The sequence below is a fragment of the Lutra lutra genome, chromosome 10 (assembly GCF_902655055.1).
Source record: "Lutra lutra chromosome 10, mLutLut1.2, whole genome shotgun sequence".
In the NCBI taxonomy this organism is placed as follows: Eukaryota; Metazoa; Chordata; class Mammalia; order Carnivora; family Mustelidae; genus Lutra; species Lutra lutra.
In genome coordinates this window covers 87859777-87878060 of record NC_062287.1, presented here as the reverse complement: position 1 = coordinate 87878060, position 18284 = coordinate 87859777, and the positions used below count along the sequence as shown (strand labels likewise).

At 46.1% G+C, this 18284-nt stretch overlaps 1 protein-coding gene across 4 annotated transcripts in view; it reads left to right on the top strand.

Annotated features, from left to right (window-relative positions):
* Nucleotides 1-18284, top strand: part of PAMR1 (peptidase domain containing associated with muscle regeneration 1) — a 149823-nt gene that overhangs the window by 126519 nt on the left and 5020 nt on the right. For all 4 annotated transcript variants that reach the window (XM_047692368.1, XM_047692369.1, XM_047692367.1 and 1 more), the window contains 2 exons: nucleotides 13571-13783; nucleotides 15519-15585. In XM_047692368.1, the coding sequence (XP_047548324.1) occupies nucleotides 13571-13783; nucleotides 15519-15585 (280 nt within the window). The remainder of the gene's footprint in view (nucleotides 1-13570; nucleotides 13784-15518; nucleotides 15586-18284) is intronic.

The window sequence follows — 18284 nt, the reverse complement described above, 5'->3', positions numbered from 1 at the left end:
GACAGGAGCCTCTTTGTCCGTAGTGGGATGGTACGTCCTGGGGTGAAGAGCTAGGGCTCTCTGGGCAGAGAGACCTGGGTTTGACTCTCAGCCTGACACTTACCAGCCAGATGACCTGAGCAGCCTGTTTCCCTCCAGTGGGCCTCAGTTTCCCCATTTATAAAGTTCAGAAAGATAATACCACATATTTCTCAGAGCGTGTGTGGGGAACAGAATGAAATAATCCTTACATGTAAGGCGCTGAGTTGAGTCCTAGGAGCCATTACTTTTCTTTTTGGAGTATAGTTGACACACAATGCTTCGTTAGTGTCAGGTGTAGGACGTAGTGACTCAGTTTCTCTCTAGGTTATGCTAGGCTCCCTGCCACTGTAGCTGCCCTCTGTGACGGTATCACTGGCTGTATTCTGTGCCTTTCATCCCTGTGATTTACCCGTTTCCTACCTGGGAGCCTGGGTCTCCCACGCCCCTTCGCCATTTAGCCCATCCCCCACCTCCTTCCCTCTGGCCACCACCCCTTTGTTCTCTATGTTTATAGGTCCGTTTCTGCCCCCCCCCCCTTTTTTAAAGATTTTATTTATTTATTTGACAGACAGAGGTCACAAGTAGGCAGAGAGGCAGGCAGAGAGAGAGAGAGGAGGAAGCAGGCTCCCCGCTGAGCAGAGAGCCCGATGTGGGGCTCGATCCCAGGACTCTGGGATCATGACCTGAGCCGAAGGCAGTGGCTTTAACCCACTGAGCCACCCAGGCGCCCTTTGTTTTTTGTTAGTCATTTGTTTTGCTTTTCAGATTCCACATCTGAATGAAACCTCGTGGTATTGGTCTTTCTTGGTCTTATTTCACTTCGCATGCTATTCTCTTTCGTCTCCCCTGCTATGGCCATTGAAAGTTTGGCAGAAAGTAGGGGATTCTCCAGATAAGGGGTTGGGGGAACAACACCAGTTTCTGCAGACTAGATGATTATGACACACTTTTCTTGGGGTTCCAGGGTTTAGGAAAATTCTCCCCTCAACTTTCTCAGTTTCCTCTGTGAACTGCATTTTATGGGTCATTGCTGGATACTAAGTCTTGCTTACCATGGCACTTGGGTACAGGCAGGAAGGATCTGGTTTTAACAGGCAAGTAGACACTGCCAATGTCATTGTCATGAGGAATCGTAGATCCCAGGAGAAGACACCCCCACTGGGCATGATGTTAGGGGAGCCTTTGTAACCAGGCCAGCCCAGAGATGGGGCTGTAAGAAATGATGAAGGAGTAATGCCCGCAAGGGACTGGATTTAGACACTCCATGGTGGGTTGCCCAAGCATCATGTTATCTGGTCGGCCTCCCTTTTTCTCATGGGGTTTTTCAGAAGTCCCTCATTTAACGTGGGGTGGATTATATGTCTGTCTCCTGGTGGTCATGTAGGAAACTGGTGCTCCAGACTATCCCTGAGATGTTTGATTAGAGGGACATGGCAACAAAGAGAATGAGCAGACTGGCTTGAGACGGCATGAGAGGTAGAGAGAGAATCCCATAGAAGGGTCCTGGGGAATCCATAGCTGTTGCCAAGTACTTGATAGCCCAGAGGCTTCAGAAATTGGAGGAGCCCCAAGAAGACTATGAGCTAATGGACAGCTACATTCTCATATGCCTCCTTACACCCAAGCCTCCCCTCTACTTCCCTCCCTATCACGGAAATGAATCTCTGACATTCTTCGTGGTGTATTTAGAGGGAGGCCATCTCATTAAGTTAAGATCTGAAAAGCAAGAGCTATTACTGAATACAGCAGAGGCTGCCTTTATATAGGTATCAAGGCATTTGTTTGTTTTATAATTCAGGGGACATGTTGCCTTTTGGTTTGGGTCATTCCTTACTGGGTGAGCCTGAGTCTGCCTCGATGAAGTCACATTTTAGCATTAACCCTGATGGGCTCCACGGGCCTTGAGCCTCTTAACAAAGCGTTGCTATACCCCATTCTGGGACGCTTGGTGCTTGGTATAGGACGGGTGCGTTTGGCGAGTCAGCAATCCTTTTCATTATGGACACCATCCCAGCAGATAATAAGAGGACCTGGGATGCTGCACTGTGAACTTTCCAGCCTGACTTCTCCAGGAGCTCGGGATGGAGCACCCCTCAGACTGGCAAGGGCCAGACCCACATCGTTTTATTAAGAATTTCCTTCCACTTGCCTGCCCCTGACAGGGCCCTCTTGGCTTTTGCTTTGACAGCTGAGGTCACCGAGGCGAGACCTAACGCCGGAGGCAGATTTTATTTTGGTTCTGGGTGAGGAGGTAATCCATTAGAGCAGGGGCAGGCTGGTTGCCATGGAGGGAAGAAGCTGGAGGGTGCAGAGAGTGGGAGAATGTGACAGCAAAGCAGAGCAAACTTCTGCTGGGGACAAACATCCCTGCCTTCACGGATCATGAGATGGACACCAGCCCCTTGACAGAAGCTAGAGGGCCCCCCGCTTTTCTCTAAAAGCTCCTGCCTCCCGGGGTGTTCACCACCTTCTGTCACCCTGCTTCAGAAGAGGAAACCTTCCTCTCTACAAAACAGAAGACATGTCTGCTGGCATCCAGATACTGAAAACAACAACAGTAGTTTCTACTGTCTCTGTTCCCAGGGGAGGCCAGGCTGTGTGCTTTCTGTGACATTGTCTCATTTCATCGTTTCAGCGTCCCTACAGGGTAGGTACTGTGACCCTCGCCACTTGACAGATCCATCAAGCCAAACAGTGTTGAGTGTCTGGTAGGCACGAGGCCGTGGGGAAATAAGGCAAGGCTATACAGCATATTTTTTCCCTTCTATTTGGCAGAAACATAAAACAACTCCAATCTCAGCCTTTCTCAAGGGTAGAGGAGAGGTCACGTACCACATGGTTCTTGGCCACACCTTCCTCTAGGAAAGCCTTGGAGGTGATGATGGTGGCGATGAGCGTGACTAAGAGGGCAAAGTCTCTTGGGACTCAGATGGGCTCAGCAGCCCATTGTCTCCATCCCCAAGGCTAAACAGAACACGATTGCCTCGTTTATGCGATTTCCATGATTTCCATGCTGCGAAGTTCTTTTATTTTGAAAAGCTGACTATAAACGCTGCGGGGGGACATTTCCCCTAGTAGTCTAGCATTATTATCCACCTCCCACCTCATCCCCAGTAGCTGACTCAGAAACCTGAGATTAGGGGAAGACTGTCACCGGGCCGGCCCGCTAGGGGGAGGGCAGCTAAGTTTCTACCCGAATACGTAGGTTACTCACTTACTCCACCAGATGAGGATGTCAGGTTGATTCTGAACACAAGTAAAATGGCTAGTACTTTCTGAACATTTTTCAAAGTTGACCTGTCTCTTAGACACAGGCAGTGTCTGCTGTCTTAGTAACTAGGCCATCCAAACACCGGAAAAGTGGTATCCGAAAGACACAGTGTACCAGGGGCCAAGGACAATACTGATTAAGATCAAATAGCTAATTATGAGCCTCGGCCTTCAAACTGCTACCAGATGAAGAAAGAGCAGTGTGTGCCATGCAAGGTAATTTTGCATGGATACAGTCTCATTCGCACCCACAGGGGGTTGGGTAGTATCAGGGGACAGCGTTCCATGGGCTGGAAAGAGATAAAAAGGGTTTGTGGTGGGGACTCCTGTTGGTGTCATTATGCCTGGTGGGGGAGACCTTTGTGGAGGTGAAAGATAATGGGTTTGGCCCAAAGGCACTACACTCAAATATAAGCTGAAAGGAGAAGTGAGGAAGAGAGGGGGCCCACCCAGGGCTTGTCTCTGGGTGTTGCTCTCATGTTCATTCAGGTTTCTAGAATGAACAAAGCCCCAGTCAGAAAGTTAATGCCTTTTCCAAACAGAATGGAAATTCTGTCACAAACTGGTTCCTTGATTTTGGTGACCTGTGAGAATGGGTGTGTACCAGAGTGTGCTAGGAATTGAAACCAACATGTCCCCATCGCCCAGCCCCCATGACCAGCTAGGTAAGGTGTCACGAATTGTGTTGACTTTGGATCTGTTTCCTTTGCCAAAATTCTCAGATAATCTTTCAGCTCTTATTAAAAAGACAAAGTAGCACCCTGGTTTAGTTTGTTTTTTTTTTTTAATCAGGGGGCTGTCTGGCTTCCATAAGTATTTCATTCCTATGCATATCCAGAAAAGAAATGTACGCTTTTTGATGTGCAGTTTTGTAAGTGACATCAAATCATTTCTGAAGACAAGCGGAGTATGAGTAATAGTAATTACAAGGAATCAAAATGATTTAGAAGCAGGGCAAGGACAAGTGAAAGAGGATATTCACACGAGGGTGTGAAATGGCACTTCCATGTTTTCATCCAGTGAAATGATCGGCCTTGGCTGTCTCTGATTCTGAATTTTCTGGCAGCAAAGGCAAACAGAGAAATGCCTTAGATGGTGTGGCTCTCATTGTATATTAAGTGAAAGTGAACACAAGTTCAGCAGGAGATGCAAATATGACCCATTTTATTACAACCCCTATTCCTTCCTTTCTCCTTATCTGAAGACGCATGGGTGCTGGGGAAATGTTTTCCACTTCTGTCTTGTAAATAACAAATGTAACCTCTTTTTATACCAAATATTTCTTTTTTTTTTTTTTTTTTTTTTTTTTTTTTTTAAAGATTTTATTTTTTTATTTGACAGAAATCACAAGTAGGCAGAGAGGCAGGCAGAGAGAGAGGAGGAAGCAGGCTCCCTGCTGAGCAGAAAGCCCGATGTGGGGCTCGAACCCAGGACCTGGGATCATGACCTGAGCTGAAGGCAGCGGCTTAACCCACTGAGCCACCCAGGCGCCCCTATACCAAATATTTCTAAAGGCTAGATCCTTCCACCTTCTGCTGCTCCTGAAAAAATAAAGGTAGCTGGGCTTTATTACACTTGTACCATTCACATGTATGCTGCCCCACTGGCTTCCAACCCCATACTCCTATACTCTGCTTCAGGGTTTTCTTGGGCTCCCAAAGCCCACTGGCTCATGTATGTGGGCAGACAGGAGGTGCTGAGGAATTAATGTCAATCCCATCATCCTTCCACAAATGATTGATTGCATTTGGTAGGTAATAGCTCCTACCCCTTGATCCTTGGGTAGGATAAGTCGGAGGCAGATTCCACTGTGTCTCTACGAGTTTCCCAATGGCATTGACCCTCCATGGCCCCCCGTGGTAACTTTCTTGATAATGTGAACTTCCCTGTCTCACTACTGTTTGTCCTTCCTGGGACTCCCACCTAAACAAACTACTTGCATTCAAATCTCTGTCTCACAGCCTGCTTCTGGGGGAACTCAGCTTAAAGTACCTCCCAGAAATATCTCTTTGAGGGGCTGACTTCATAGAGGGCTGGTATTCAGGTCAGCTAGATCAGCATTTGGTTGTTTCTTTACAGTATTAGGTAAGCCTTGGATCAGGGCTGAATAACATATATTTGGATTGCATTGTCTGAAGGACACTCAAAATAGGATTGTATTGTTGATTTTAGAAGATCCAGTGTTAGACCCAAGAATTGAAATCTTGCTCATTCTTTCATGAGCACTCTCTCTCTCTCAGTCTCTCTCTCTCTTTCTCTCTCTCTCTCTGTCACACACACACACACACACACACACACACACACATACACACACACACAAGTGTGTGTGCATAAGAACCGGCCCCGCTCTTTATTGGGTGGAGTGGTGGAAGTGAGTGGAGACTCCAGTGGTGTTTGTGAAGACAAGCCCATAATATTTCCTGAAGGACTTGGAATCTTCTGAAGGAGTTGAGCAAACTCTGCCGCCTAGCATTTTTCAGACACGGGTTAGAAAGTGTGTGGTCCCAACCTGAGGAATATTCCTGGCCCTTCACTAATGGTCTCATCTTTCATAGTCATGCCGTTGATCAGCTGCGATAATGAAGGGGAATGGGGAGGTGGGTCCACTTCCTAAATTAGGGATAAAGAGCGTGGACTTCCTTTTGTCATAGTCGGTATAATTGACTGACCAGAGAGCACAAAAAAGTGGAGTTATTTGTGTGTACCGAAGAACTGCGTTTCCTAGAAATGTCTCCACATTATCTTGACATACTCTCAGATGTCTCCATCATCATCATGTCCATTCCCTGTAGACCTTCTGGACCTGCTCAGCTCGCCTGCCTTCTATCCAGTATGAATTTTAGTGTACCCATCAGGGGAGAGAAAGATGTAACTTTTCTTGCTTTATGTCAGTTTCGATCCAAGTCTAAGATCCATAATTCGGACTTGTGAGAAGTTCAGTCTGTTGTTGTTGGGGCCTCCTCTGTACCTTCGGGTTGTAAAACCGTTGCTGGTTTTACCCAGACAGCACCGAATCTTCACCTGGTGGATTCTGGGTCCACGCTGGTTAGCCTGGAGAAGCCTGGTGTCACAGAGCGCCTGATCCCTGCTGGGGTGGGGTGGGGCTGGCCAGCAGCCAGAGCACCGTGGAGACTGTAGGCTCTTCTGATGAGATCTGATCTCTTTAGATGCCCCAGCAATCATCCTTGTCAGGATCTGTCAGGAGCCGAAAGGCATGCAGAGCTTCATGCCCGGGACTGAGAAGACTCCTCCTCTGGTGTCTTGTCACCCTGCCCACCCCCCCACCAGGAGTCCCACCATGGGGAGGCCCAAGGGCCCAAGCCCTGAAGCCCAGGGCTAAGAAAATAGCACTGTCCTTGCTTAGTTTGTTCCCCAGGCCAGTCACTGAGCCAAGCATTTGGGCCCAAATGATTTCTGAAAGGAGGTTCAAGATTGACCAGTGAGGGAGTTGGGGAAGCAAGATGGGAAAGAGGAGGAAACCAAGCAAGAGTGATTTCAACTCAACTTCCAGACTCAGTCCAATCTGGGGTAGGGTGCTGGAGAGTGTAAACGATGCCTTGAGGAACAGAAGTTGAGCTATTTATACACCTTTCTGTCATCATCTATGGGCAACCCTGGGATGGGTAGGAGGGGATGAACATCTTGGCATCTTTCAGCTCTTCATATAGGCAAGGTGGTGCCCATGCCCAAGGGCAGTCTTCGAAGGTGGCAGGTGCCAGGTTCATGTGTAGAAGCTGACCTGGGGAAAGGATATGGATGGGGCACCAATAGCTTTCACTACAAGGGCCGTCTCGAAGCCCCCAGATATCTTTCAGTAAAGTGGCATCACAGCGAACCACCTCATCTTGTCACCTTGAGAAAAAAAGAAGACAGCTAGAGAGTCATTTTTTAAATGTTTATTGGAAACAAGAACGCACCCCCCAAGTACTATTTCTGTTCATGGGAGGGCGTGTAAAGGCTTGCGAAGCTTAATGTGTTGATGTCCCCGGGCTGGGTCCTGAAAGGACCAGGGCAATGTGCTATTATTATTAACCCTGGAATATTTTACTTAGCAAAGCAGCAGCTGGGTTCTCCTTCAGGCCAGGGGTGCAGCTCCTTAACATACCCTTTGTGTGAAAACGTCCATCCTGCTGGGGAGAAAGGAAGCATGAAGCCCTTGAAAAATCAGGTAGAAAGGAATCAAGGATCTGTTTAATGGGGAGACACAAAGGATTCTAAAAAGAGAACCCACAGGGGGAATAGAGAGTTTTTGAAATCTAACCCTGGGGAGCAGGCTTTGATGAGATGCAGGTGGTCTGAGGACCCAGCAGGTCAGCATCTAAACTGGGAGAGATGGGGTGCCTGGGTGACTCAGTGGGGTAAGCCTCTGTCTTCGGCTCAGGTCATGATCTCAGGGTCCTGGGATTGAGCCCCACATTGGGCTCTCTGCTTGGTGGGGAGCCTGCTTCCCCCCACCCCCCGCCTGCCTGTGATCTCTGTCAAATAAATAAATAAAATCTAAAAAAAACCAAAAAAACAAAACAACAACAACAAAAAAAAAAAAACGGGAGAGAAAGAGATGTGCAGAGGAAGCCTTAGAATACTGTTTAAAAGCATCCTTGGAGAGTGCACAGCTTTGGCAAGTACGGGAAATAAATGAGAGGGAAGAGGAATGATGCCTGGTGGAGGTTTGATACAAGAATACAATTTTAAGGCTTCATTTTGCAGGATTAAGAGAGATGAGTGTTCAGAGACTGTGGCTGATACTTGGAAGTCTAAGTCAGCACCCTGAGTCCAGGTCTGGAAGCCCATCATGCATAGACATTACCAAGAGGCCAGAAAAGAGAGTGGAGTATTTGGTTATTTAATTGATTGGTTGGTTGATTTTTAAACTATAGAGATTTATTTTCTCACAGTTCTGGAGGCTGAAAGTCTGAGATCAGGGTGCCAGCATGGTTAGTTTCTGGTGAGAACTCTCCTCTTCTTCTTCTTCTTCTTCTTTTTTTTAAATTTCTTTTCAGTGTTCCAGAATTCATTATTTGTTTTATATCCAAATAGACCCAATAATAGCACTTTAGATTTCCTTGTGGGTTTTTCTTTAAGGTGTATGAATTTGGGGAATTGATTTTTTTTAAGGCTTATTTATTCTTATTTTAGAGAGAGAGAGAGTATGAGCTGGGGTAGGGAGGCGGGCCGAGGGAGAAGGAAAGAGGATCCTCAAGCCGACTCAGTGATGAACCCGGCACAGGGCTCAATCCCAGGATCCGGAGATCATGACCTGAGCCGAAATGAAGAGTCAGACACCTAACACTGAGCCACCCAGGAACTCCAAGGAATTGATTTTTTTTTTTTAAGATTTTATTTATTTGACAGAGAGAGAGCACAAGTAGGCAGGCAGACAGAGAGAGAGGGAAGCAGGCTCCCCGCTGAGCAGAAAGCCCGACTTGGGGCTCCATCCCAGGACCCTGAGATCACGACCCGAGCCAAAGGGAGAGGCTCAGCCCTCTGAGGCACCCAGGTACCCTGAGGAATTGATTTTTAAAAGAAGTTGGGTGCTTTGTAAATAAAGGCAAACAGGGGTAAAGGAGACTACGTGTTATGTAAATTATTCCTCAAAACCAGCCCAGCCTGCTGAGTGTTATTATCCTGTTTTACCGACCAGAAAAGCAAGGTTTGGAGAATTATGTAATTTTCCCATGCTCTGTTTCATGGGAGAATCAGAACCAGAATGAATGCATTTTATCCTTTACCCCTTCCATCTACTAACAAGTATTTATTGAAGACCTACTGTGTACTTACTCTGGACACTGGGAACCAAATAATTATTTGAACTTGTGTCTTCTGATTCTGGCAGCTGTTCTTTGTCCCCCAGAGTCTAGTGAAAGAGCTCATTCCCATCAGAGCTAGAGAGAAGTTGGATTACTCTATGATGATGGTAATGAGATGCCCATAGTGTGGAGGGTACGGGAACGTCAAAAACCGTGCATAGCAGACTGAAGGCTAGGTTTATGGGCTGAGCAGGGAGGACCCAAACCATTTTGACTGCTACTTTAAAAATTGAAAATAACGAACGACCACAAAAAATAATAAACAACAAAATTTTATGGTTACATGTTCTGATTATCAAACAGGGGGAAAAAGTATAAAGAGGCAAAAATCATTTTGACGTTACAAGCTGGAGATAATGACTATAATTATCTCAAAGTATGTTTCTCCCTGTCCATTTTTCTCCCAGCTTTGGCAGCTTAAAATTTTTTTCTCTGATTTTGGCTTTTAGCAGTTTTGGGTAATAGGTCTCTGTGCGGTTTTCTTCACATTTCCCTGTCTTGGGATCTGTAGGTGGATGTCTTTTATCAGTTGGAGGGACTTTTTCTGCTGGTTTTACTCCATTCCTTTTTCCTGGAATGTCAGGTACATGCTTTTATTAACCTTCTCACTGTTTCCTTACATTTTCCTATACATTTTCCACTTTTTAAACTCTTGGGCTTCATTCTGAATTCTTTCTTGTAAGTTATGTTTCCATCTATTAATATGCATGAGCTGTATGTGATTTGCCGTTCTACTTACCCACTGAGCTTTACATTTCTGCCATTGTCACGTTGCAATTCTAGATTGCTCCTTTGGTTAGTTTCTAAGGTTTCCAGTGTTCTACTGAAGTTCTCAGTTTTCTGTTTTATTTCCTTGAGCATGCTCAGCATATTTATTTTCAAGTAGTGTCTGACAACGATAGCATCTGAATCCTTCCTAAATCTCTTTCTCTTGCCTGTGTTTCTCTTAAATTTTAGCCACATAGTTTTTTTTTTTTAAGATTTTGTTTCTAAGTAATCTCTACACTTAATGTGGGGCTAGAATTTAGAATCCCGAGCTCAGAATCCCATGCCCTTGTGACTGAGCCGGCCAGGTGCCCCAGCTGCATAGCCTTACCTTCCATTGGACCCCAACTCAGAAGCATCATTTGGCACTAGGAAGCAATAACTCAAAATCAAATAACAGTTCTCCATTCTAAGATCTCATTAAGTTTAAGGTGCACTGTTGGTTTAATCATAGCTTCTCTGAGAGTTGGAAGTAAAGACGTGCTGCATGTAATGTACACACGTGACCTGATTTCAGACATGTCTCATTATAAAAGAGTAGGCATCTAAGAATTCTAGAAACAGGGCAGAATTCCCCAGCCTTGGGCAGACTTGTTTATACATCCTGACTCAGTTTCTCTTTAAGTTTCTTTTTAAGGCCTCATCAGGGAGAAAGATAATCTGAAGTTGTCCTAAGGCTTTGTTACCTCCAAAGGCTGGTAAACTCTCCAGCGTTCCTGATGGCTAAATCCATATTAAACGCAGTTAGCAATAGGATCCTCAAGAATTCTGCACTTAGGAAACATAGGGCAGGAGCCTGGAGGACCATAGAGTCCTTACTTCCAAAAGAAGGAAAGCCCATCTCTCAGGCTCACAGTAGAAGGGATTGCTTACCTTCTGCTGAGGCCAGAGTGGCTGGAGTGTAGTTTATTCTCTTTCAGTATTTCAGGACTGGCCTTGAGTATCACCAGAATTTTTCTTAGCCATGAGCTCTGGCAAATAAAACTCAAAATGGAGGAGGAACTCGGCTTGCATTGCACAGAGCATAGCTCTTTTTGAGGTTAACTGACCACAGAGTCTAGCCCTGCCTAGGCCAGGCAGCAGGCAGGGGCTGTGGCCAAGGGAAGCTTGTAGCCCCTGGGCCAGCAGATGGCCACTTCTCAACGGCAGCTGATTATTGCCATGTGGCCATACAGACCCAGGGTTGCCAGATCTGAATTTTTTCAGAAGCCAGTAATACAGATTTTTATGTGCAATCTCCTGGTTTTGATGTTGGCAGTGAATTCCATTTTCTAAAACTTGCAGGTATGACACACCATGTTTCTGAGATGGTTGCAGCTATGGGCTCCTGCTGCTTGTTTCTGGGCTACGTGTTCAGTATTCAGTGAGCCTCTGCCTAAGAAGGTAGTCCAGGGGCACCTGGGTGGCTCTGTCGGTTAAGCAACTGATTCTTGGCTTTGCCACAGGCTGTGATCTCAGGGTCATGAGACTGAGCCCGATGTGTAGGGCTCCATGCTTAGCATGGAGTCTGCTTGAGATTCTCTCTCTCCCTCTCCCTCTGCTCTTCCCACTCATGTGCTTGTTCTCTCTCTCTAAAATAAATAAATAAAACCTGTTTTCAAAAAAGAAGGTAGTCCCATCACTGAAGCAATATGGAATGCTTTCTCCATTCTCTGCCTCTTCCCCGCCCTCACATCATAGAGACTTTTCTGGAGTACTGGGCTTTCTCTGTACACTTGAAATTTCAAAAAGTACATTGCCCTCCCTAGGCCATGTTGGTATTTTGGAAGACTCCCTCAGTGAAGTCCATTTTTTACAATTAAAATGGGGTTCTGGAGTTTTCCCCCACCATGGAAACTGCTCATATTAAGTAGCCCCAGAGCACGCAGGATATCATTGAAATCCTCGGCCACATGGTCTGTGGACAATCACAGAGTAGACAAACCAGTAATTTGGTTAATATCAGCAACCTTGCCAAGTTGCCCATGGGGAAATTTACTAATTTTTAGTTCTCAAATATTTTAGAAATGTTATATGGATGGAGATTCTTTTCTTGCCTGGAGGCAAGCACACACGTTGCTTAAAAGGTAACAGGGCAGTTATGGGAAGAAAAGCATGTCAGAAGCACGATCACATTGCTTGGGGACTGTTTCACAGGGATGAGACTGTATCTTAGAAGAAATGATTAAAAAGAGACCAGGGAGCCTGACAGCAATTGGTACCCAAACGCAGTAATTAATGACTGAATTCCTCAGGGGTCCTACTCTGTGTCCTTAGGGCGTAATAGTCACCATTGTGCCATAATCCATTTGAGAAAAATATGTTATCCGATGGAATCTTTTTTATAAAGATTTTATTTATTTATTTGACAGAGAGAGATCACAAGTAGGTAGAGAGGCAAGCAGAGGGGCGGGGGGAAGCAGGCTCCCTACTGAGCAGAGAGCTGGATGTGGGGCTCGATCCCAGGACCCTGGGATCTTGACCTGAGCTGAAGGCAGAGGCTTAACCCACTGAGCCACCCAGGTGCCCTATGTGAGGGAATCTTTCCAGGATTTGTCTAGTATCCTGTTCAGTGCTCAGAATAGCAGGTGTTGCCTCTTCTACTTTGTGTGACTGTCCAACCTGAGTTAGAGAATAGAAATGCCTTTGGGGGGCACCTGGGTGGCTCATTTGGTTAAGTGCCCAAATCTTGATTTCAGCTCAGGTCATGATCTCAGGGTCATGGGATCGAGCCCTGGATCAGGCTCCATGCTCAGCATGGTGTCTGCTTGAACTTCTCCCTCTCCTGCCCATCCCTGCACTCTCATGTCTCTCTCTCAAATAAATCTTTTTTTCTTTTAAAAAATAAATGTCTTTGTAATGAGTATTGTTAAACGTTTAGAGGGAAAGTGTGTGTACTTGGAGATCAGGGGAACTTCTTGGTATCTCTGAATTTCTATCATCTGGGTTTTTTTTTTTTTTAAGATTTTACTTATTTATTTGACAGAGAGACACAGCGAGAGAGGGAACACAAGCAGGGGGAGTGGCAGAGGGAGGGGGAGAATCAGGCTTCCTGCAGAGCAGGGAGCCTGATGCAGGGCCCGATCCCAGGACCTGGGATCATGACCTGAGCCGAAGGCAGATGCCTAACGACTGAGCCACACGGGCGCCCCTCTATCATCTGGTATTTTTGAACTATACATTTCAGCACACTTGGGTCTCTGAAGATGAAACATAAAATCTAAATTCATTTTGTCTATGCAGCCTTGTCTCTAGTAAATTCTGCTTTCTGGGTACAACACAAATAGGAAACTGAGGACTCTAGTTTAATTGCCCCAGCTTTAGGGAATGAAGGAGATAATACAATGACACTGGAAAACGATCATCCCTGTGTACTGATTGTAAAATCTAGGTGCGATGTTTCTGCTGTCCAGGCCTGCCCAGCTCCCACAGCTCCAGAAAGAAATGAACAAGACCACAGGAGAGTTAGTTGTGTCGAATTTATTTATATGGGGAATGAAATACTTCTTGATTTAAGAATAGATTGTTAAAACAAGGGGAGGACATGTCTAACACATACATTTTCTGTTACGAGTTTTTTCTTGCTGATTCCTCTGGGCACCATGGCTGCCAGGCTCCACATCGCTGCATTTTTAATTCAGTGAAACATGAAAAGATCCGGTTCTAAAATGGAATGCTTCACACTTTTAATAGTTCTTTATTTCTCTCCCTTTTATTTTCTCTTTTAGTCCTTGAAGAAAGTAACTGCTCAGACCCCGGGGGTCCAGTTAATGGGTACAAGAAGGTAACAGGAGGCCCTGGACTTATCAACGGGCGCTATGCCAAAGTTGGCACAGTCGTGTCCTTCTTTTGTAATAACTCGTACGTTCTTAGTGGCAATGAGAAGAGAACTTGCCAGCAGAATGGAGAGTGGTCGGGGAAACAGCCCATCTGCATAAAAGGTAACGAACGAGTATTTGTGACATAGATGGAGTTGTTGGACCTCTTGGAAGCTCCCTACATGTGTGTGAGCCCCTGAAAAAAATGCCATTCCCTCTTAGGTTCTCACTGGAACCATCTATGACTCCTAGGTGGAAAGTCATCCCTGAAAACATATGCTTCTCTTTTGGACCTCCAGAAGACCTGCTTCTCCTAATCACAGCTTCTTGCTGTGATCAAGAAGAGTTAGAAAATTATCAGAAAATTATCAGAAAAGATGACAGGGCTGGGTTTTATCTACGTAAACCCAAGGTCAAAATCGAGGCCATCAGTGGGGTCCAATATAGCTACATTTATCTACTCTCTATGAAATAGGAAGTTGGCGCAGGAAATAAAAGAACAAAACAGGCACACTATCCCTGCCAGCCTGCGTGGTGGGAGGTTTAAGATGTTAACATAAAGAAAAACATCTTACTAAGATGGCAAGACCTCCAGCATTCAAGGCAGAGTTAGAGGAAATGAATGAGCAGTGTGTATTGAGAGAAAGAGATGATCACTATTGCTTGAAATAGGGACAGTTGTATGCGACCTGTCGGGGCCAAGCCAATCTGGGAGGTGGGGAAGCATTCACAAGAGGTGCAGAGCAGCTGGGACTATGTTCCTGTCACAGAAGACAAAGGAAAATAAAAGGTATAGGCAGAAGTGAAAGGATCATGGTAAACTCAAAGTAGGGCCAACAGAGATTCCGGGAAGTAGATTGAAAAGGTTGGTTTGGGACCAGAAAACATGGAACGTTGTATAGAGAACCTTCAAACTTACCCCTTGGCGGTGGGGATGCATAGTTTCTTACTGAACCAGGTCAACAGCCCCTGTATTTTGGGGCAGGTCACAATTATCTGGCTGTTTCCTAGGAAGAAAAGCATGTCCTTGGCCTAGATTATCCAGATAATTGCCTTAATCCTCCACTTTCCCTTCTGGGTGTTTGTCAACAACCCAAGTCATGGGAAAAGAAATGAAAGAGGAAGGTTTGTGAAAGGAATAAATCACTTTAGACTTTAGCCAGAAGCGACCTTCCTCCTCACCAACACAGACTCCGATTCTTGATTTCATTAAGTATGGAAATGGTGTTTCATATGTCCTTGGAGATTTTTGTCAACTCTTCTCTTACAAATTAATAACAACCAAAGTTCTCTGGTTTGCTAATTAGACGAATGTTGGCCGCTTGATTGGGAAAGTGAAGAAAGAGACACTTCAGCAAAATTAAGCCTGGGCTTTGAGGTGCCCTCAAATGATCATTAGGAGCCTCGATTTCAGAGGAAGGAACTAGAGGAATCAGCTACCCAAGACTACCCAAGATGACGCTGCCATCTGGTCTTAAATGAGAGCCTTGTAGTTCCCTGTGTTGGGCTCTATTTTAGAACCTTCATTTTTGACTGTGACTCCACCTTCCATCCCTTCCATCAAGTTCACCGATGCCATTTGTGGGAACCGATAGTCCCACAGCCAAGGTTTCACCTCACCCGGGTGGAGTGGCTTTTCAGAAGTGCGTCCCCCATGGGCGTTGTTCAGAGGGGGTTGTCAATTTTGACAAAAGGCAGTGAGCTCTTTTGCTAGGGAGCTTTCCACACCCGCTGGCATACCTCCCCTCTGAGACCTCTGGGGGTGTCCAGAAAGGGCGGTCAGGGATGAATCTGAACCGAATAAACGTGAGCCATTAATATGGCAAAAGCTGATGCTCTCTTGTCTCCTTCATTCTAGCCTGCCGAGAACCAAAGATCTCAGACCTGGTGAGACGCAGAGTTCTTCCCATGCAGGTTCAATCAAGGTGAGGTCAAAACACCTGAGCTCTGGCTCCAGGGCGAACGCCTTGAGTATGTCCCCTCCCGCCCCTTTTTCCCCCACTTGTGTTTGGCCAAAGACAGTCCAAGGTTTCTTAGGGACACTCAGCGCTGACTGCTCTTGAAAGAATAGGGTTGTTAGAGGGAGGCTGATGAGCCAGCTGCCTTTGGCCAAGAGGTAGCAACTGCTGGAACCTGGACACGGTTCACGGGATCGTGGGAAAGTAGGTGGCTGGTGGGACTCGAGACCTGAAGATGATCCTTGAGGAACTGGGTTTTAACACTTGAGTCTTCCTGAAATTGCTCTGTGTTTACTAGGGCAGCTTCTAGGGAGATGGCCTTCCTGCCCTGTGCAACCAGCTCTGGCTCAGGAAGATGTTGGTGGTATCAACCAGATGAGGCAGGTCGCTGGCCCCCAGGAACTAGAGACAAATGACCACCCCTGATGAGGGAGGAGAGCCCTCAGATATGCCTGCCCAGACTTCCTCCTGGGAAGACAGAGGTGGGGACCACTGGGGGGGGGGGGGCAGAGAATCGGCCCAGTTCTATGTCTTCTCTCCTCATTTTGTGGAAGAAACTATTCTCACCTCATCTCCTACTATTCTCTTCCTCATCGTCTACTCTGGCCCCGCAGGCGGCCCAACTTGTCCCCTCCCCTTCCCCCCCACAGCGCTGCTTCAGAGCCTTGGCCCTTCTGTCCAGACCCCACTTCCGCTGCATGTCCGGAAGGTTTAAAGCCTCGCTCTGTCTGCTCCCTGCTTGGTGTCTACCTGGCAGAGAGACCTTTTCTGACCGTCCTTTGGAAAACAAGAACCACCCCCAAATGTTGTAGTACCGGTTAATGTTTTCTCCTTTTACACTTCATATAAAAAACAAAGCCATCATCAACCTCAGAGAATCGGTCAATAAAAAGAAGGACAGTAATCCCACCCGGATGCTGACTGCAGAGCTGTCTTCTGGGCTCTCGTATTTGGTGAGCCTTAGGTCTCAGATTCGCTCTCAGCCCTACCTGTCGTCTTACCTACGGGTTTTTGTTGTTGTTCAATTTCTATCTCCACCTAACCCCACCAAAATAAGTGTGTAAAAGTTATAAGTGCAGGAACGTTTTCTGTTTTGTTCACGTTCAAGTTCTGGGGCCAAGAGCAATTCTTGCTGCAGAGGAATCACTGCCCCCAAAAAACACAACCACCCCAAACAGTGAGTGAATGAATGAATGAATGGGTTTGACAAATAATGGCTCGAGACCAGGTTTGGGCTCTCTTAAGCACTGTATTTAGTATTCTTTGGCAAGTTCCTGATCTTGCTAAGCCTTTAGTCTCCTCTTTTGAAAACTAAGGGCAATCCCGATAACGCCCATCTCTGGGGATTGCTGTAGGGATTAGATGCGGCCGGCGGAGCGAGCTAGCACTTACTGCATGTTCGCTACATGACCGTTCCTCCTCTGAGTGCTTTGCAACTGTTTGCTCGTTTAATCTTTCCTGCAACCTCTGAGGTAGGGTTTCTTACCAATTTTAGTACAGATGGGTAAAGTGAGGCTTGGAGAAACTCATTAACTCGCCCAGATCACATTGCGGACTGTAGATCCAGGATGCGAATCCGGGATCTTCATAGTGTTCAGGGTCTTAGGCACTAAGCTGCTGCCCAGCCCGATGGAAAGGCTTCAGCAGAACACTCACACAAGTGAACAGCTGTGAGTAGCAGCTTTTGCTTTCAGGAATGGTCACAATGAATCCCAGTGATTAGAACCGACCCCAGCCAAGTAAGCTGAAATACTCCTAAAGCAGGATATTCATCAATCTCTTACCTTTCCCTTGGATATTTCCTTCTATCTCTGTCTTTCCCATTTCAGGCAGGGCATTTCCTTGGGAACAGTGACAGTGGAATACAAATTCCGTCTTTTCCTGATCTTTATAATTTGCTTGGAGCTGGACTCCTCACTAAGTGGGATGAAATGTTCTTTCCAACAACACATCTTGTAGAGGAGCCCCTGAACTACTAAAAGACCACTGCACTTTGCATTTTTTAAATTTTTTAAAATTTATTTTCAGTGTAACAGTATTCATTGTTTTTGCACCACACCCAGTGCTCCATGCAATCCGTGCCCTCTCTAGTACCTACCACTGGTTCCCCCAACCTCCCATCCCCCGCCCCTTCAAGCCCCTCAGATTGTTCTTCAGAGTCCATAGTCTCTCATGGTTCACCTCCCCTTCCAATTTCCCTCAACTCCCTCCTCCTCTCTAACTCCCCATGTCCTCCATGCTATTTGTTATGCTCCACAAATAAGTGAAACCATATGATCATTGACTCTCTCTGCTTGACTTATTTCACTCAGCATAATCTCTTCCAGTCCCATCCATGTTGCTACAAAAGTTGGGTATTCATCCTTTCTGATGGAGCCATAATACTCCATAGTGTATATGGACCACATCTTCCTTATCCATTCGTCCGTTGAAGGGCATCTTGTTTCTTTCCACAGTTTGGCGACTGTGGCCATTGCTGCTATAAACATTGGGGTACAGATGGCCCTTCTTTTCACTACATCTGTATCTTTGGGGTAAATACCCAGTAGTGCAATTGCAGGGTCATAGGGAAGTTCTATTTTTAATTTCTTGAGGACTCTCCACACTGTTCTCCAAAGTGGCATTTTTAAAGCAATTATTATGGGAGGCTAGGTGACAAGGAGCCA